General features: G+C 36.9%; 1 protein-coding gene across 1 annotated transcript in view; it reads left to right on the top strand.

The window, feature by feature from the left end:
- The window catches only part of LOC150083280 (murinoglobulin-1-like), an 892,685-nt gene that overhangs the window by 703,455 nt on the left and 167,719 nt on the right, over positions 1 to 21,511 (top strand). The window contains exon 29 of the mRNA XM_090378459.1: positions 19,247 to 19,337. Within this exon, the coding sequence (XP_090234585.1) occupies positions 19,247 to 19,337 (91 nt within the window). The remainder of the gene's footprint in view (positions 1 to 19,246; positions 19,338 to 21,511) is intronic.

The raw sequence follows: 21,511 nt of genomic DNA, 5'->3' as shown, positions 1-21,511 counted from the left end.
CGACTGGCTTTACTTCCTTGGATTTTGTGTGTTTCTTAACTAATAGCATAACCCTCCTCCCTTCCCATCCTGTCTATCCTTTCTGTAGACGTTGTACTCCCCAAATTCCAGTTCTTCATTCCTTATATCTGTGTGACACCACGTCTCTGATATCCCAACAATATCTGCCTTTGATGTTTTAAGCAATACCTCAAATTCATTAAATTTATTTACTAAACTCCTAGCATTTGTGTACACGCAAGTATACATGCACCTGTTTCTATCCTTAGCTACTCTAACACAACCCATGTGTTTACTTGTACCGCAATGACTCCCAGCAGTCTCTGAAATATCCTGAATCTCTTGTTTTTTAGGCTTCTGTTCATTCCAATAGAAGCAGTGCAAGAATCTCTTTTACCTCTGCCAGTGGCTACTGTTAATCTATTAGTCTTTGTCTCCCCCCAAGCTAGCCGTTTTTCGACCCACCTAACACTGCCTCGATAGCATTAGCAAATATTTTTAATAAATTAGCATTAGCATCAGTAGAGACAGACGATGCAAGAAAGCAAGCTTATGCAGCATCAGTCAAAAAAAAAAAAAAAAAAAACTCCCATTTCATCACCCCTCCATTCGTTCCAAATGCCTGTGCAGCTCAGCCTTAAATTTATTTAGGCTATCAACTTCCACAACAAAAGCTGGAAGTCTGTTCCACCAATCAACCACCCGCTGGCTAAAGGCAAACTTCTGCACATCCATTCTACAACTGTCTTTTCTCAATTTGAATCTACAGGTTCTTAATCTGAGCAAAAGGAAGAATCCCATCAGCATTCAGCTTAGGCCTTATACACCTCAATCAGATAACCTCGCAGGTACCTACTCTCCAGGCGCTGAAATTTGCAGAACTTAAGCCTTTCTTGGTAAGAGCACCCCTTTGTTTCCCTCCGCAATTTAAGAAAGAACTAGACAAACTATTGGATTGAATAATTAGGTGAAATGTGATTTTTTGGCTGATGCTGTATAAGCCTGATTTCTTGCATCTTTTCCACAAATAATACTAATACTATTGGCGCACAATAGTATTAGGCTCCTTTTATATGTTTTTGTGGCTATTGGCCACAAAAACATATAAAAGGAGCACGTTGTCTTACAAACTTCTTATAATTTCTCTAATGCCACTTAGTATTAACTATATTATATATTTGATATTGCTATTAATTTGTAATGCATGTCATTAACCAGGTGGCCACTTAAGAGATTTCAGAGATATTCTATCAGTGAGTAACTAGCCACCATCACAATATAGGACCTGAAAACCCAGTGATGAAAAATTTTCACAAAGAGATGCCAAAGTGTCAATAATTTAAAACATGAGTAAATTAAGAGTGCATTAATTCTTATATGCTTGAAACATTATTTCTAAATTTACTTGTTTTGAATTATTAAATTTCTTGCACCTCTTCTTCTTCTTCTTTGTCCTCGCCTTCTTCCCACGTTCATATGGGGTCAGCATTTCGGTAGCCCTGACACATCTACTCTCCATCAATCACCTTTTGTTTTGGCATATTTTTATGACCGGTTGCCCTTTCTGACATCAACCCTCACCATTTATCCAGGCTAGGGATTTAAGCTGCCGATCTGCCAAGCCTTACGCAGCTATATAGAAGTGGTAGCTCTTATACAATGGTGATTCGCAATTTAATAATTTTACACAATTTATGCCGAATTTCTAATCCAACTGAACAAGCAGGTGGCACTGCTGTACGTCTTTTATCTCATGAAAATGGCTGACTAGGTAGAATGACTGTGACCTTGAAAATAACAGTAATAAATAACGCAGCAACATGTGAGTATTTTTACATACTATTTGGTATCCTGAAAACTTCTACCGCAAAGCTATCAGGTAGCACAACTATTCCGCTAATAATTCCCAGTGACTGATTATAGTTCCTTAAAAATTTACTGACCTTGAAATTTCCTATGTTTTCCTATATCCAAGAATAGTAATGATAGCCATTTTAAAAAAAGTTCAGAGTCGGAAAATGAAACCACCTTTAGGTCTCAGATCTTAGCCTATCACTCACCAACACTTGTTTTATCTAAGATATAACTTTGGCACCTCTAATGTTGTGTAAATATTTCATCACAGTTATCTGGGCAATTGTGTGAAAACTACTGCCTTACATATACAGCAGCACATCAGTAATTCACTCCCTCTATAACAGTGTTTCTCAACCTTTTTTTAATTATTGCCCCTAGTCTTTTTTTAGACAATTTTTTTTCCTAATCGCCCCCCCCCCCAAGAAATTTTAAACAAGAAAATACTTTATTTGTTATTTGGTGTTTTAGGAGCATTAGCAACTAAGGCCATATTGCTCCGGGATATGCGGTGGTCATTCCCTGAGCTTTCCGTATCTTCCGTATTTGGTGGTGACGGGCTCGAACCCCGGTCTAATCAAGAAGCGTGTGCTACGCACTGCTGCTCCTTCCCACCTGGCTACGGAGGCACCGAAAATACTTTATACTCAGTAGCGGATTAAGGTCGGTTGAGGCCCCGGGCGTAGAAGAAAATATTGGGCCTCTTAAAAAAAAGAGAGAGACAGGGAATATAAAAATACATTTTAACCATTTTTTTAAATAAATAAAAAATATTATGTACTATTAATGTTTTATTTCCAATAAAATTTGAATATAATATATGTATAATATAATTAATAATAGCATAATAATAATCACAAAGTTTTGAACTAATAGTTGAACATATTAGTTCAACTATTAGTTTAAAGATTTAATTACCATCAGGGGTAAAGGAAAGGGTTTTTGCTTCCGTAAAGGTGAATACAGTGGTCTCCGACAGTTTTTAAATTCTGTACAGTGGAATCAACTGATGATGTTACCAACAGTAAATTCTAAGTGGGAAGCATTCAAGGAATTAATCGTGGATGCTACTAAAAGTTTCATACCTATTAAGAAATATTGTTCAAGGTTTAGGCCTAAATGGTTGTCAAATGAACTAACGAGACTCGTAACAGAGAAGAAAAATGCATGGGATGCATACAAATTAACACGTGACACAGAGGCCTATGATAGCTACAAGTTGATCTGTAACCAAGTTACAAAGGAGGTTAGGCAGGCGAAGGCAGATTACGAGAAATCCTTGGCAAAAGATGCTAAGAAAAACAGCAAGGATTTCTTTACTTATATAAACTCTAAAAGGAAGGGGATGAATCTGATTGGTCCACTTGACATCAATGGTTCGACTGTTGATGATCCTGCTCAGATAGCAAACAAACTGAATGAGTATTTTGCATCTACATTCACACGTGAGGAATTATTAAGGTTTGAAAATTTCAGAAGGTTATCAAATTGTAGCAGGATACTTAATGATTTTGTAATAACTGAAAGCAAAGTGGAAGAGAAATTGTTGAAGTTAAACATAAGAAAAGCACCTGGGGTGGATGGGATCTATCCAGTTATATTAAAGGAGGCGGCAAAGCAACTAAGCAAACCCTTAGCCATAATTATGAGAGTATCCTTGGACTCAGGGGAGGTTCCCACGGACTGGAGATGTGCAAATGTATCCCCAATTCACAAAGGGGGGATCGAAGGGTGACACAGGTAATTACAGACCAGTTAGTTTTTCTGTTCTGGGTAAAATAATGGTGTCGCTGGTTAAAGATGCATTGCAGTCTCATCTAGACAAGACTGCAGCAATAATTCAGACACAGCATGGGTTTGTTAAGGGAAAGTCTTGTCTGACAAATTTGATAGGATATTATGATGTGGTTACAAAGGAACTGGATGCAAAAAATAATTTTGATATCATATATTTGGATTTCAGGAAAGCTTTTGACACTGTTGCGCATGGAAGACTATTGTACAAATTGGAGCAGAATGGTATTAAGGGTAAGTTGCTACAATGGATAAAAGGATGGTTAAGTGGGAGAAGACAGAGGGTGGTAATCAATGGGTGCTGCTCTTCTTGGACTAATGTTATTAGTGGAGTTCCACAGGGTTCGGTGTTGGGTCCACCGTTGTTTTGTATATTTATCAATGATATTGATGAAGGTATATCAGGCTTAGTGTCGAAGTTTGCAGATGATACAAAGGTTGGCAGGGTTGTTAATGACAGTAATGGCAGTGTGCTACTGCAACAGGATCTGGATAATTTGGGCAGATGGGCTAAGAAGTGGCAACTGAAGTTTAACCTTGACAAATGCAAAGTACTGCATTTGGGTAGAAGTAACCCCAGAGAAACATACCATCTGTGTGGTACTACACTTAATGTGGTAGAAAATGAAAAAGACCTGGGAGTAATTGTGCAGGCAGATATGAAGTTTTCTGAGCAATGCAGACAGGCTGCCAGGGCGGGTCATGGGGTTTTGTCAATGATATATAGGAATTTTGCTAGCAGGGAAAAGGAGGTGATTATCCCTCTGTATAAGGCAATGGTCAGGCCACGCCTTGAGTACTGCGTACAGGTCTGGAGGCCTCATTTTAGGAAGGATGTAGATTTACTTGAGCATGTACAGAGAAGGGCAACAAGATTGGTGAGGGGAATGAAGGGATCCTCTTATCAAGATAGGCTTAAGTTCTGCAAATTGCAGTGGCTGGAGACTAGGCACCTGCGCGGTGATCTGATTGAGGTATATAAGGCCTTGAATGGGTTGAGCACGCTGAATTCTGATGGGATCCTTCCACTTGTTCAGATTACGAACCTAAGGAGGCAGAAATTCAAATTAAGAAAAGATAGATGTAGATTAGATGTGTGGAAATTTGACTTTAGCCAGCGGGTGGTTAATTGCTGGAACAAACTTCCATCTGTCATTGTGGAAGTTGATAGGTTGAATAAATTTAAGGAGGAACTGGACAGGCATTTGGAGGGAATGGTGTGATTTTTTTTTATTTGGCTGATGCTGCATAAGCTCATACATTTGCTTTCTTGCATCACATGCCACTACTACTATTACTATTACTATAACTAATTTGTTGGGGTTTTGCGTGGGCCCTTCAGAAGTCGGGGCCCAAGGCGCGTGCCCGGTGCGCCCGTCGTTAAATCCGCCTCTGTTTATACTTACTGTTTTTATTCAATGGGATCCTTGAGTCTGATGCTTCTTAGCTAAAAGTTGAATGTTCAGTATGATGTTAGTAAGTTTAATTCTAATGTCTCCTCTTGAACATCATATAGCTATTCTGTTTCTTTCCTTTGTTAATATTTTATTTGTTGAACTAAAACCACTTTCAACCATATAAGACGTTGGAAAACAAATTTGGCCATTTCAGACAACAATGTTGAATAAAGAAGTTTAGTTGTTTTTGATCCCCACAACTCAGCCATTCTGCCTTTTTTGAATTTATATTTGCATTCTTCGTTACATTTTAATTCAATGAGTTCTTGAATTTCTTCACTAGCAGACCCGGCATCACATCCAACATCCATGGCTTCACTTCAAAAGAAAATAAATCTGAAAATGTACTTTTCATTTCACCTTTTAAAGAACACAAATGATCTGAATAATTCTTAAGATCATTCTCGGTGAGAGTTTCATTGATTTCAGCTAACTCTTGCATACCATGAAATTGTTTTCTCGTTAAGCTTTCAAATATTTCCAGTTTTTCAGTGAAGGCTTTTAATACTCGTTTGCAGTCTATCACCATAATTAATTTCCCTCGAAGTTGAAGTGATACTTCATTAAGTTTTCAAAAAATCCAAGCCATATAGTATATGTTGTTTTTGTGTTTGCTGATCTCCTTTGCTAAATCTATATCCCCTTCGCTTTCTAAAAAAACTAATTATATCAAAAAGGTTTACAAATCTTGTTAGACAGTTTCCCTTATAAAGCCATCTGACGTCTGTATTTAAAGGAAACTTCACATACTGTTCTTCATTATCAACACAAAATTTTCTGAAAAGGCAATCATATTTGCTATGTGACTTTATTTTATCAATGATTTTAATAACTATACAGGCAACCCCCATATAACACAGTACTTCTACAACACAGTTTTGCTCTAATGTAATTGATAAATTGCAGAAATCCTCACACAACATGGAACTTATATAACACGGTTTGAGAATTACTGGAAATCTTGCATAACATGGTATTTTTTGAGCTTTTGTTCTGGAAAAACCCTGCTATTATGTTAAGTGCCATTTTCAACATTTCCATTCCTTTTTGTGAATCCCTGCTGTTGACTCGCTAGTAGTTATCACCTTCACGATATTTTTCCAAAGCACATTTCTGGAGGTTACTACCATAAAACAATAATAACCATTTGCAGTTTCCAGTTTATTGGTCTTTTCTGTTAGTGTAATCAATTATAAACGGGTAGTAAACTTGATCTTCTTGCATTTGCTATAGTACCGATAGCTGGAATTCTGTGGGTTTTCACATTATTATGGTGAAACGTGTTTTCCCTTCCATGAAATATTCAGTCATATAAAAAACATAAATGAATTTTCAGAACCTCATTACTCTGTATCTCACTTGTGCATATTGTGTTCTTTGTTATTAATTGCTTATCATTTTTACTGTTTTAAATTTTACAACAAAAAAATATCAATTAGTTAGTATGTACATATTACAGTACGTATTAATTAAGCTATGTAGGTAAGCGTAAATTTTTTTTTATTTTGATAACTGGAAAATATTCCAATTTTCACGTATCATTTAACTTTCTAAATTGGTAAGGTAATAAAGTTAAATTTGTGCTTTATATCTTTAAAGCAGGGGTCCACTGTATTTTGTTTGGAGATTCCTGGATGTTGTTGGGAGATCCCTGGATGCTATTGAACTTGTGCTTGTTTGAGACCATAAAAAATTGTGACTTTGAATTGTGCAGTTTGTGACTTGGCATTAGCAAAGGCACATGATGCAAGAAAGCAAGCTTATATAGCATCAGCCAAAAAAAAAAAAAAAAAAAAAAACAGCCTTATTTCACCCATCCTCTCTCTCTCTCTCTCTCTCTCTCTCTCTCTCTCTCTCTCTCTCTCTCTCTCTCTCTCTTTCTCTCTCCCCAAATGTTTGTCAAGTTTTACCTTGAATCTATTTAAGCTATCAACTTCTACAACAACAGATGGAAGTTTGTGCCAGAAATCAACCACACGCTGTCTAAAGGCAAACTTCCGTACATCTATCCTACAACCGTCTTTCCTCAATTTGAATTTATGCCCTCTCAGGCGATTATTCTGAGCAAGACTTTTAAAGAGAGCAGAAGGTACATGAAATCTAGATGCTGCAGAAGAGATTGTGCTTAGCAGCGATGAAGAGGAAGAAAATTAAATGAATGTACATTATCTCACATACAAGTATCACAGTTTGTGAAGTAAGATGTTTGTTCAGAGGCGCCTCTGTAGCCAGGTGGGCAGAAGCAGCAGTGCGTAGCACACGCTTTTTTTTATGAGATCGGGGTTCGAGCCCGTGCCCACCAAATACGGAGGATGTGGAAAGGTCAGGGAATGACCACCGTATATCCCCAGAGCAATATGGCCTTAGTTGCTAATGCTCCTAAAAGCTAAATAACAAACATGTTTGTTTAGTTAATACTACAGTGCATTCCGGTTAATTGGGCCACCGGTTAATCGGGGCAGCCGCTTATTTGGGGCAAATTATGAAGAACAGAAACAAAACAAATATTTAGTCTGAATTTGTTCCGCTTATTTGGGCCAACTCGCTGCTTAATTGGGGCAATGAAGGTCTTGATGGCGTGCACAAACATCTAAATATAGTTTATTAGGCCTGACGTAGCCCAGTGGTCAGGAGCGAGAGTGCATCGCACGCGTTCTTTGAGTGGACCGGGGTTCAAGCCCGTGACTGCTAAATACGATAATTGGCGATTTATTGTAAACTCTACTGACTTGGTTGTCGTGCCGGAGTATAAACAGAATTTTTTTATTGAACAATAAACTAATTTAGATGGTTCGTAACAAAGAGATCATGTGAGCAGCAGCGGAATCAGTTATTGCGAAGTCGTGCTGTACAGTGGTTGTTTTACGTTTGTTCTGTGTTGTGGTAATCGGATTCTAAAGAAATTTTGCTTGCAGTTGTTTACGATCACAGTCGGTACATATGTATACATCTTGTGGGTTAGAATAGATTAAAAACTGTACCAAACAGTGCACTGATTTTGGTTTCCCCCTCCCCTTTTTTTCAGTACATGTAAGACCCCTGTCAAGATGCCACGTAAAGATTTGTCACTTTCAGAAAAAAATCGCTATTCTTGACAAGATAAAAAGTCAACCTCCTAACATCAGTCATCGTCAGCTAGCGGAGATAATAAAGGTGCCAAAATCTACGATTTCACGACTGCTACAGCAACAAGAAAAACTTAGAGAGGAGTGGACATTGCACGTGGATTTAAAGAAAACATCTCATAAGCGAAAGAGGGAAGGCAAAGATCCAGACGTCGAAGATGCTTTGAATCAATGGTTTTCCACTGTATCTAAACGAATAGTGCGTGTAAGCAGCCCTATGCTAAAACACAAGTCAGAAGAGTTGGCCAAAAAGCTAGGTCACATAAATTTCAAAGCGACGGATGGTTGGTTGTCTCGATGGAAGTGTAGACATGACATTAGTTACAAAAAAGCACATGGCGAGAAGGACAGTGCTGATGCTACGAGTGCTGAGCAATGGAAATGTGAAAAACTGCCAGAGTTGCTTAAAAAATTTAGTGGGGATGACATTTACAATGCCGATGAAACAGGTCTATATTATTGTGCTACGCCGGATGGTTCCCTCAGCTATCAACACATAACACTGTCTGGTTCAAAGAGAGCAATGGATCGTGTAACAGTGTTGTGCTGCTCAAACATGTCAGGAAATGATAAACTCAAACTTTTGGTTATTGGTAAAAGTGCCAAACCTCGTTGTTTCAAGGGGCTTACAATAGGCAGATTGCCAGTTTCGTATTATGCCAATAAGAAGGCGTGGATGACCACATATATTTTTACGCAATGGCTAATGAACTGGGACGCGGAACTGCAACGGAAGTCCAGAAAAATTCTGTTGATATTGGACAACTGCACCGCACACTCTAATGTAGCTGGTTTAAAAAATATTGAACTGGAATTTTTACCCCCTAACACCACATCCCTGTACAGCCTATGGACGCGGGAATTATAAAAAATTTGAAGACCTATTATCGCGGAAAGCTGGTTAATCACATCCTTGAAGCAATTGAGGAAAATCTGCTGACATCATCTTCAAAATCAATAGAGGTTAGTGCAAAAGTTTCGATGTTAAAAGCTGTACAATTTATCGCCAATAGTTGGCGAGTAATAACCAGTAAAACAATTCGGAATTGTTTTGCTAAATGTGGTTTTGCGACTAATTGTGATTCAGACGCGATAAGCTGTGCAGTTCCAAAGCCATTTCATTTCGAAAATGAAATGGCTTTGGAACTGCAACAGGTCCAAAATTGTGAAGAATTTTTAATGATTGACGATAACCTTCAATGCCACGATGAAAATGAAGATTATGAGGAAACGATTATTGAACAAATTGCGGCAAAACACTCAGAGACACCAAAAGACCAAGAAAATGATGACGATGATATACCTAAGCGAGTGACTAACCAGGATGCCAGGAAATGTATCGCTAAATTGAGATGTTATTTCATGCAGGAAGGCAATGAAGGCAGTCCTTTATCAGCATTAGATACCTGCGCCGACTTTGTTCATTTGCAGTCCATAAAGAGGACACGTCAGGGTACACTTCATAATTTTTTCAAAGTAAGAACCCTTAAGTAATGTGTAACCTTTGCCTGACACGGACATTATTCTGTACTGTATCTTCATTTTACACGTGTACATACGTACATTTTGTTTGCTTTTAGCTTTAGTTATTTTTAAATAAATGTTTGTACCAATATAACTTAAATACAGTGTGCTTTCTTTAAATACCACATTCCCTTTATTTTATTCATACCTTTTTTGCCTCCGTTAGAATGTGCTTTTCAGCTAATTAAAATTTCGCTTAATTGGGCCAAAGTGATCTGTCCCAATGTGTCCCAATTAACCGGAATCGACTGTATTATAAAAATAAAGTTAAAATATTAAGTTATTACTACTATAAAAATTAAGTTTCTGATAGTTATTAAAAAAATGGCATATTTTTGTTATCTTTTGGAATGTAACCCCTCCTTTTTGTACAAATTGTTTCCAAGGGATAACTTGCAGGTGGTTGGTGGGTTCCGAGTAAATTTATTTAGTCATCGGGAGATTCAGTATTCAATGTTGAGGAATTTTAATAGGTGAATGGGTGGACAGAAGATCAAAATTATGAATTCATCCATGATAACTGGTGCATTATATGATCTTTTTGGCGTCTTTTATAGCGATAAATTCATGCATGGTTTCCAAAGGGCTGTTGTTGTTGATGTAGGGTTAGTTTAGGCTAATCAGCGACTAACTCAGCCATGTTGTGAAAAAAGTCTATAAAAATTCCTCCAATCGTTGATGGACTTCTAACTCAGGTCTTTTCCACCCAGTGTGGGGAGGCGGTCCTGTCAACTGAGACCAAATCCTGTCAACTGTTGTACCCAAGAGGGCTTGTGTGGATGTGAGGAGATTTGCGGTTAGTTTAAGACTCGTTAGAAAGAGTCTTAAATTAAATTATTTTAACATTCGTGGCCTATTTTAATATTTGTTACTTTTGCTCTTTAATATAGGCCACAAAAGTTAAAATAATTTAAATAAATTTAATTTAAGACTCTTTCTAACGAGTTTGTTTTATTCTATTTTCCATGCTACTGTTGTAATTGAGGAATCACCAGATAACATCTAATCTTTCTTCAAAAAGATTAGATGTTATAACACGGTTTTGCATTACATGAGATTTTGTAAGAACCAAACTGCCGTGTTATACAAGGGTTACCTGTACTGAGAGATTAATTAAGAATTGGACTAATATTTTTTTACAACCAGATGATGTCAGCACACAATGCAGTGTATTGCAAGAACTTCGGCACATACTTCCTTTAGGTGGACTATAAATATAAAACCTTTGTCTTCCAACCATGGAGGTAGCACCATCAGTGGCACAGGAAACCAAAATTTCCAATGGTACTTGTTTTTCGTCAAACCATGTTTTTACAGCAACAAAAATGGATGCTCTAATACAGTCAGTTTCTATAGAATTTACAAACAATATCTCTTGAAATTTACAGTCATCATCGAAATATGAACATATGCCATTAGAAAGGCCTTATTTTCAGTAACTGTGGATTCAAAAATCTGAATAGAAAATGTTCTCATTTTTAGTTTGTCAATTAGCTACTTTTCAATGTTATTACTATCATTTTATTATTATTATTATCATTAGCCATATGGTGCAAGGAAGCCTGAGGCTTTTGCTGCACCAGCCAAAAAAAAATAACCCTGAGTGAGTAAGAGAGTAAGAGAGAGAGAGAGAGAGAGAGAGAGAGTCAGAAGCAGAAGAGAATCACCAAGAAAGAGAAGAATGATGATATCCAGCTCAGACCCTGGGTGTGCCAGGCCCATACTCACCAGATGTGAGCCCCTGGGGTTAACTGACATCTCATCAATTCATCTTCGAATTGAATCGTTGCTCAATGGCAAAACTTTTAAAATACTGGAAGGATTTTGATGCATCACTGTTGAAATTACAGTCTCTAATGCATATAACAGCCTCAGAAACTGTATGAACACTAACAGTTTTTGCAGTGATTTCTGTTATTTTATAAGGCACAGTCATTCCATCGCCATTTGTTCTTCTTAAATAAGGTGTTACGTTGCTCAAAATTCTGTTTTAAATTTTTAAAATATTCGATATGTTTACCAACTTTATCAGGATGTTTCCTTTTTAAGTAATCTATAAGTCTTGATGGTTTCATAGCCTCATTTGAAAAAAAAAAAAACTATTACATATAAGACATAGGCTGTCTTGAGTCGAATGGGCTTTCAATAAAACCATATGTTAGATATTCATCCAGATACTGTCAGCATGTTTTCTTTTCAGCAATTTACATGATTGATGATGGGTTGAATAACTACAAAGAATTAAATAATAAAATATAAACTAATTTTATTTAACTCTCATAGCCCAGGTCACTCACAAAAGAACTGTGGATCAAAAATAAACAACTTTCACAAGGAAACAATAAATCAATACTAATTGTCGCTTGGAAAATAGAAACAATAGAATGAAACATTTCCTCATCCCATCCATGCCTCATGTATTGACCAATGAAACAAAAGAATATATAAATAAACCATGCCGCCACCAAGGTCAGAGCTGTCGGAAAGGCACAAACACCAAGCATTGTGGAGATATTACCTCTGAAAGCACTTATGCATTTAATGCCTCTGAAAAGCAAAGGTGATTGAATTTAATCACGCCCATTATCTTCCTCTTATCAAAATTTCTCACTCACTCCTAATATAATATACCTATGGCCAGTGCTCAAAACAGAAGGAACTGGAAAGTTGCTGGAGAGGCCTTCATCCTGCAGTGGATTGAAAATGGCTGATGATGATGATGATGATGTTAAAAATCAGTTGTCTAAGGGGAAACGAAAACCCAGTGAGAGAAATTAAATATTAAGGAATAAGATATTATCGGGTATGGTTGAACTTTGGAGGGTCACAAGCCATTGTAACACCCACGATGTTTTTGCCCCCCCCCCCCCCGAAAAAAAAAAAAAATTTTGCCCCCATTGAGAATCCCTGCTCTATAATTTGGACTGCTTTCATTTTTATATATATTTTGTAACTTTGCACAGCAGAGATTTTTCATAAATAATAAATTGATACATTTTTGAACTTTTCAATTATCTTTTTCCCGAATGGTTTCACAATCACTTTGAAAGAGAAATATCATTTCAAAAGTAAAAACTAATCAAAAGTAATGCAATTGAAGAAGACAATTAAAGCACTGCTATTGTTAGTTAATGCACTTACAAATCAAATCTTTCCACTGAAATTATATCAAGTGACTGGTAATATTAAGTACCTTTTTCTTCCTGTCAGCGCTACAGTTCTTGTATGATGTGTGAATCAGGGAGTAATACTCAGCTGTAAAGGTTTTTATTGAAAGAAACAAAAAAAAATTGGAAGTGTATCTAAATTTTTTTTTTTTTTTTTTTTTTTTGGACAGTTGTAATGGGAAGTAGGTCACAAAAGAAGAAAACAGATTGATCAGTATTATTATTATTAGCCATATGGTGCAAGGAAACCTGAAGCTTATGCTGCACCAGCCAAAAAAAAAATTCCGAGATACCCTGAGAGAGAGAGAGTCAGAAGTAGAAAGGAATCACCAAGAAAGAGAAGAATGATGATATCCAGCTCAGGACCCTGGGTGTGCCAAGCCCATACTCACCAGATGTAAACCTCTGGGGTAAATTATTAAAAATTATAACATAAAAACAGTAATATTCTATGGAAGAAAGCCTCAAATTATGACATTAGTTAGTGCATTTTCATCGTTACTACGTAGTTGTACTTTTTAGACAAACTGAAGAATGTACACGGGCATCATTATTATAACCTCTCATATTGTGAAATTGTTCACAAGTTGCACTCCTTAAACTTAAATTAAGTAATTCTTCTCCACTAAAGAAGTCTACTTTCAGTTGAGTACCACCACTCAGACAGCATGGTTTCGAAGCTATTTAGCTTCTCATCAGTGAACAGACAAGTATCCAGTTATCATATACTCCCTCATTTACTCCATCATATACTCCCTCCTAGGAGGGAGTATATGATGAGAGTCTTGTCAATCAATTCGGCCCTGCAGAGATTGTGCAAGGCTCATGGGGTAGAATTTTTCTCAGCCTGGTCAGTGCTTGTTAACAAGAGAGACTACTTCTACAGGGATGGTATACACTTAAATAGAAAGGGTGCAATAATATTTGCTGATACTATCGAGGCAGTGCAAGATGGCTCGGAAAACTGCTAGCTTGGGGGGATACATGGACTAATAGATTAACAGTAGCCACTGGCAGAGGTGAAAGTGATTATTGCACTGCTTCTACTGGAATGAGAAGCAGCCAGGAAAGCAAGGTGCGGTGGATTTCAGAGACTGCTGGGTGCCATGGCAGAACAAGTAAATACATGGGCTGTGTTAGGGTAGCTAAGAATAGGAACAGGTGCATGTATACTTGCATGTACACCAATGCTAGCAGTTTGGTAAATAAATTTGATGAATTTCAGGTGTTGGTCAAAACATCAAGGGCAGATATTGTTGGAATATTAGAGACGTGGTTTCACACATTTATAAGGAATGCAGAATTGGAATTCAGTGAGTACAATGTGTACAGGAAAGATACACAGGATAGGAAGGGAGTGGGGTTATGCTATTAGTTAAGAAATGCATAAAATCCAAGGAAGTACAGCCAGTTGACATTGGTGGACAGCGCAATGTCGAGACATTTTGGTGTGATATAAGCACTGGGAAAGGCAAAATGAGAGTAGGAGTGTGTTATAGGCCTAACGACTCTGATTAGTACAACGAACAATTGCAGAGAAACAGAGCGGTTCAGTAAATCAGATTGTCTTATAATGGGGGATGTTAATTTCCCAGATATTGACTGGAAGTTGTGGATTGGTCACTCACACACTCAAGGCTTTTGTGGATTTATTGATTGATTGTTTTCTACAGCAGCATGTTCGGAAGGCAATTAGAGGGAGTAATACTCTTGATCTAATTATCAGTAGTGATTTTTCATGCATTAAGAATTTGCAGGTAAAGGAACCGCCACTTGGCAGTGATAACCGTGTGCTGATGCAGGATGTACTTAAAGAGGGAACTACCATTAGGGTTAAAGAGAAGGGTTTTTGTTTTCGTAAAGGTGACTACAGTGGTTTGAGACAGTTTTTAAATTCTGTACAGTGGGACCAACTGATGTTACCAACATTAAATTCTAAATGGGAAGCATTCAAATAATTAATCTTGGAAGCTACTAGACTTTTCATACCAACTAAGAAATATTATTCAAGGTTTAGGCCTCCTAAATGGATGTCAGATGAACTAATGAGACATGTGGCAGAGAAGAAAAATGCATGGGATACATATAAATTAACAGGTGAGAGTGAAGTGTATTGAAGATATGGCGCCTCCGTAGCCAGGTGGGCAGGAACAGCAGTGCGTAGCACACGCTTCTTGATTAAACCAGGGTTCAAGCCCATGACCACCAAATACAGAGGATGCGGAAAGGTCAGGGAATGACCACCGCATATCCTCGGAGCAATATGGCCTTAGTTGCTAATGCTCCTAAAAATCAAATAACAAACAATTGTTGATATAAGCTGGTCTGTAATCAAGTCACAAAGGAACTTAAGCAGGCAAAGGCAGATTGCGAGAAATCTTTGGCAAAGGATGCAAAGAAAAACGGCAGACTTCTTTACTTATGTAAACTCTAGAAGGAAAGGGATGAATCAGATTGGTCCACTAGATATCGATGGTTCAACTTTTGATGATCCTGCTCAGGTAGCTAACAAACTGAATGAGTATTTTGCATCTATATTTACACGAGGAGTTATTAAGGGAAGGGAATGTCAGAGGTGTATTAAACTCTGGCAGTAAGCTAAATGTTTTTGTAATAACTCAGAGAAAAGTGGAGGAGAAATTGTTGAGATAAACATAAGGACACGTGGCGTTGATAGGATTTATCCAGTTATATTAAAGGAGGTAGCAAAGGAAGTAAGCAAACCCTTAGCCATAATTATGAGAGCTTCCTTGGACTTAGGGGATGTACCCATGGACTGGAGATGTGCAAAAGTGACCCAGATTCATAAAGGATTATCAATGGGTGACAAAATTAATTACAGACCTGTTAGTTTAACTTCTGTTCCAGGGAAAATAATGGAGGCACTGGTTAAAGAAGCACTGCAGGATCATCTAGACGAGACTGCAGTTATAGTTCAGACACAGCATGGGTTTGTTAGTGGGAAAGTCTTGTCTGAAAAATCTGATTGGATACTATCATGTGGTCACAAAGGAACTGGATGCAAAAAATAATTTTGATATCATATATTTGGATCTTAGAAAAGCTTTTGATACTGTTTCACATGGAGACTGCTGCATAAATTGGAGCAGTGTGGGATTGGAGGCAAATTGCTGCTATGGATAAAGGGATGGTTGAGTGGGAGAAGACAGAGAGCAGTAATCAATGGACACAGCTCTTCATAGAGTAATGTTATTAGTAGAGTCACCCAGGGTTCAGTGTTGGGTCCATTGTTGTTTTCTGTATTTATTAATGATTCTATATCAGGCTTAATGTCTAAATTTGCAAATGATACAAGGGTTGGCAGGGTTGTTAGTGACACTAATGACAGTACACTACTGCAACAGGATCTAGAAAAGTTGAGCAGATGGGCTGAAAGGTGGCAACTGAAGTTTAACATTGACAAATGTAAATGCATATGGGAAGCAATAACCCCAGAGTAACATATCAACTGTGTGGTACTACACTGCCAGTGGTAGAGAAGGTAAAGGACCTGGGGTCATTGTGCAGGCAGATCTGAAGTTTTCTGAATAGTGCAGATGGACTGCAAGGGTAGCTCATGGTGTCTTGTCAATTATACACAGGAATTTTTCTAGCAGGGAAGAGAAGGTGATTATCCCCTTGTATAAGTCAATGGTCAAGCCACACCTTGAGTATTGTATACAGGTATGGAGGCTTCATTTTAGGAAGGATGTAGAGCTACTGGAATGAGTATAGAGAAGGGCAAGGAGATTAGTGAATGGAACAAAGGGTTTCTCTTACAAAGAAAGGCTTAAGTTTTACAAATTACAGTGTCTGGAGACTAGCACCTGCATGGTGATCTGATTGAAGTGTGTAAGGCCTCGAATTGGTTGAGCATGCTCATTACTGATGGGATTATTCCTCATGCCCGAGACATCAAGACATTTGTAGAATAGATGTCTTTGTCTTTTGCCAGTGGGTGGTTGATATATTGAACAAACTTCCATCTGTCATTGTAGATATTGAGAGCTTAAATAAATTCAAGGCTGAACTAGAGAAACATTTGGAGCGAATGGATTGGTGAAATCGGAATGTTTTTTTTTTTTTTTTTTTTTTGGCTGATGCCAAAAAAAAGCTTACTTTCTTGCATCTGATAAGCTTACTTTCTTGCATCATATGCCTCTGCTAATGCTAAATGCTAATAAGGGGTGGCAACCAAATTGTCACTTATTTTTCCAGTATGAGAGATGCCAAAAGGTGTGCTTCTTAGATTAATAATTTTTAGGGCAGAAAGCCTTAGTGTAATATTTAAATTATGTCTTTAGTTAGTGCATTTGCATCATTGCTACATATTTTAATGTTTCAGGAAGCATTTCTCATTTGTAGTAGAAGGATGGCAACGTGGTATTGATTTCACAATATAAGATCTGTAACATCTTATATTGTTACAATAATAAGTGTTGACTAACGTGCACAGGCCAATTTACCAATTATGGGTCTGCGCTCACCCCTGATCATTTGCGTGTCACTACTTGCACTTTATTCCCCTAAGCTTGGATGCACTCTAGTTTGATTTGTGACAGGCAGTTGGAGATTTCTAAAATTAGGGCGGAGCTTTCAAATTGTGGTTATCCACCTCAGATTCTAGATAGATGTGAGCTCCAGTCTCACAATTTTGTTGCATAATCTAACCCTCCTCATGTCAATGAATTTATTTCTACTGCCTACATCCCCCATTATCCAGGCGTATTGGAACATCTTGTTAGGATTTTGAGTCTCCATCTTATACGATGTGTACAACTTCTGGGGAGGAAATTACAGTCTATTATTTCTAAGGTGAAAACACCTGTTCTTTCTCTCCTACGGAGTGGTTTTGTATACAGCATTACGTGTCTGGATTGTGGGGGGGGGGATGTTATATAGGTGAGTCTGGCAGAAGATTGAAGGATCGGGTTTCTAAACATGAGGTGGCTCTTCAAACCACTAATTTTGAATGCTCCGCATTCACCGAGCATTATTGGGTTGAGCAGGACAATTAGCAGTATTGATTTAGATAGAGGTGAAGATGTTGAAGATGAAGAGTGTCAAAATATTTCCCATAACATTAATAAAAAGGATATTAATTTTTATGTTAGAATGTGGCCAGGTGAAGATGTGGCTGATTCCATATGACAACAGAACATGTAATAGCAACTGCAATGCAGGTGAAATGGGAAGTTAAAAAAAAGAATAAAAAAGTAAATTACACAAAACTGCCTCAATATTCTTATTAAAATTGGTAATATCCTAACATGAAAGCTGAAAAATATTTTTAATCTTTAAGGTTGCTATGCAATTGAGCACAGTATGCCTTTTACTCAGTGAAAAATTTCCGGTTAAATTTATTCTATAAAAAATATTTTTTGTTTTATTTGATTGTAATTCTAATTTCTTGTTCAATTTTGTTTGGAATATAATATACATTTTCGTAAATTTTTATTTTATTTTACTTTCATAATATTTGAGTCTTAATACCACTAAATTGACAAATGTTGCTGGACTGTGAGTAAATTTTCTTGTATGTAAACAAGGGGTTGACATCCCTTGTTCACAGAGCTGGTGCAAGGGTTTCATGTACCCTAGGCGAGACTTAAAATTTAAACCCCAGTTGTATTCTGTACCATCCATAAATCAATCTTTTTTTTTAAATATATTCTTAATATTTGATAAAATCTTTAGATAATGTTATTTCTTTATTTAGAAATAATTATTACCTTATTTAATTTAAATAATTATGTTTTAACCACTAAAAAAATTACATTTTGTTGGAATCTTCCCCTAGGACCTTTGCGCTCTAGGTGACCACCTAGGTTTGCCTAATGGACGGGCCACCTCTGCTTGTTTATAACGAACTAAAAATATTGAATTTTTATGAAGCAAAATTATTGAAAATGCTTACATTTTCAATATTTTTACATTTTTTTTATTTTCTCAATATGTTTACATTTTCAATATATATAATTCAAAGAGTGTGGTCTTATAATTCATTCTTTTCAAATTCAGACTACCTCTCCTGTATTACTATAGGAGGACTTTTATGATATTGGTTCTCTCTAACAGAAGGGGAATAAAAAGAAACAATGTTTACAGGACCTGGAATCATTTTATCCTTTATTTTATGCTTGTATCATGTTATCATTAATAGGAACAAAATAAATTACTTTACATAAATTCAGCAAAATAATACACTTTACTGTTTTCTGCTTTTTTTTTTTTTTTTATAAAGGCATATTTTTAAATTAGAAAATAAAGGATAACATTATTGTCTGTATGTTTAATCAATTGTATTACATTAATTCTCTACAAGGTTTAAAATTATTGGCCAGAAGTCAAACATGGCTGTTGTGGAACTGAAAATGGTGTCTGGCTATTTCCCCTATGAATGGAGTTTACATGAAGTAAGTACTCTTCATGCATTTACTTTTTGCAGTTCCTTTGAGCAACTGGTTTATTTAATTTACTTCATATGAGAGGAAAGGCCATACTTTCTTTCATTGAAAGTCTGCCAATTCTATTCTTTGGCGGCTAAAATATATGAATATATATATATATACAAAATCTGTACCTAACCACACCCCCCCTCCTGCCCCAGCTATCATTTTCCTAGAACAGTAAATATTCTTGCACCTTTACTGTTATTTAAAAATCACAAAAGTAGAGACTTAGATATTGAGTCACATATTTTTTCACTTATTTTCCCAATTTACAACCAAGATAATAATATTATCTTGGTTGTAAATTGGGAAATATTTCAGATAATAATATTATCTGATTTATCTAATTTCTATAGCTGGCATAAATTATACTTCTTTGTCTTAATTTAAAAGGAAGGCTTTAAAGAATAAGTTGCTCTATTAATTGATGTAAACCAGCACTTAGCATTAGCATTTTCATTAGTAGAGACATATGATGCAAGAGTGGCTTAGAGGCGAACAGGTATCCTGTGTGTTATCAGACACTCAGCCTAAAACACTGATGGATCCAACATCTCTCTATTACAGAAGATTTAGGAGAAGTCTGGTTGGCCTGCCTCCCTAAAATCCACTCATGCACACCTTCTCGATGGTAAACCCTGTTATGTCACTTAGGTGCCAACGAACGTGTAGAGTGGTCCTCTTCAAGATGCCTGGTCAGCGTGAAGAGGAAAAGACCAAACCCTCCAGCATATGAAAGCACAACAATACAAATGACCCTCAGTCCCCAGCAACTTTCACTCTCCCTCTTAAGGCAGCGAGAGGATCAGAGTGGAAGCAGAGGGTGCTAAGAATCTCTGGGTACAACCAGGCTGCCATGCACGGAAACTGAACTTGGCCTGTTATAACGTACGATCACTCATTGGTGAAGACAGGATTTAGAGCTGGAAAAGGAATTAGAAAATGTGAATTCGAATATCATCGGTTTGGCTGAAACAAGAAGAAGAAATGAATCACTTATAAGTTTATCAAGTGGAAATCTGCTGTACACCAATGGAAACAGTGAAAGGAGTGAAGGTGGAGTTGGGTTTCTGGTCCATAAAGATTTTAAAAACAACATTTTGGAATTCAAAAGTACATCACCAAGGGTGTCAAGACTAATACTCAAGATTTCTAAGAGGTACAAGCTAAAGATTATAATGATTTCTGTGCCAACATCGAGTCATGATGATGAAGAGGTTGAAGAAATGTACACCGAAATTGAGAGTCTTCTAGATGAGCAGAAAACCCACTACACTATTATTATGGGGGACTTCAATGCTAAGGTTGGAAAAAGGCAAAACAGCGCAGAAAGAGGAACTATAGGAAATTTTGGAATTGGTGAAAGAAATAAAAGAGGTGAAAGACTTGTGGAATTTGCAGAATCTCAAGGACTGTCAGTAATGAACACTTTTTTCAAGAAAAGGGTGAACAGAAAGTGGACATGGAAGAGTCCAAATGGATTAACAACTAATGAAATCGACTTCATCCTCACTAACAGAAGATATATGGAGATATATGGAGAACGCACCTAAAGAAAGACATCGAGCTTCTTGAAAGGGTGCAAAGACGGGTAACTAGCCTGGTGAGATCGGCAAAAGGGCATCCTTATGAAGAAAGACTTCGAATATGTGGGTTGCAGAGTTTGGAAACTAGGGACCTTAGAGGAGATTTGATTGAGGTGTTTAAGCCTTTGAGAGGCATCAGTAAAATGAATGAGGACAAAATTTTCAAGATTATAAATGATGCTAGAACTAGGGGACATAAATTCAAGTTACGGGGGAAATGTTTAGATTGGACTGCAGGAAGTTTTATTTTAGCCAGCAAGTTATAAATTACTGGAATAAGTTGCCTTCACGGGTGGTAGAGGCCGACAGTTTGGGGAAATTCAAAGGTCATCTGGATAGTACTTTCGGGTAAGGGAAGCCCATAGGATGATAGGTTTAATTTCCTTTTTTTTTTTTTTTTTTTTTTATTAATTATTATTATTGTTTAGTTATTTATTTTATTTATTTATTTTTTTGTTTTTATCATTGTTTTGTTCGGATTTTTTTTTTTTTTTTGGCTGGTGCAACATAAGCCATAGGCTTTCTTGCACCATGCGGCTGTTACTAATACTA

Source organism: Mastigoproctus giganteus, chromosome 7 (assembly GCF_048544385.1).
Source record: "Mastigoproctus giganteus isolate SK-2022 chromosome 7, ASM4854438v1, whole genome shotgun sequence".
In the NCBI taxonomy this organism is placed as follows: domain Eukaryota; kingdom Metazoa; phylum Arthropoda; class Arachnida; order Uropygi; family Thelyphonidae; genus Mastigoproctus; species Mastigoproctus giganteus.
This window is presented reverse-complemented; position numbering and strand designations above follow the sequence as displayed.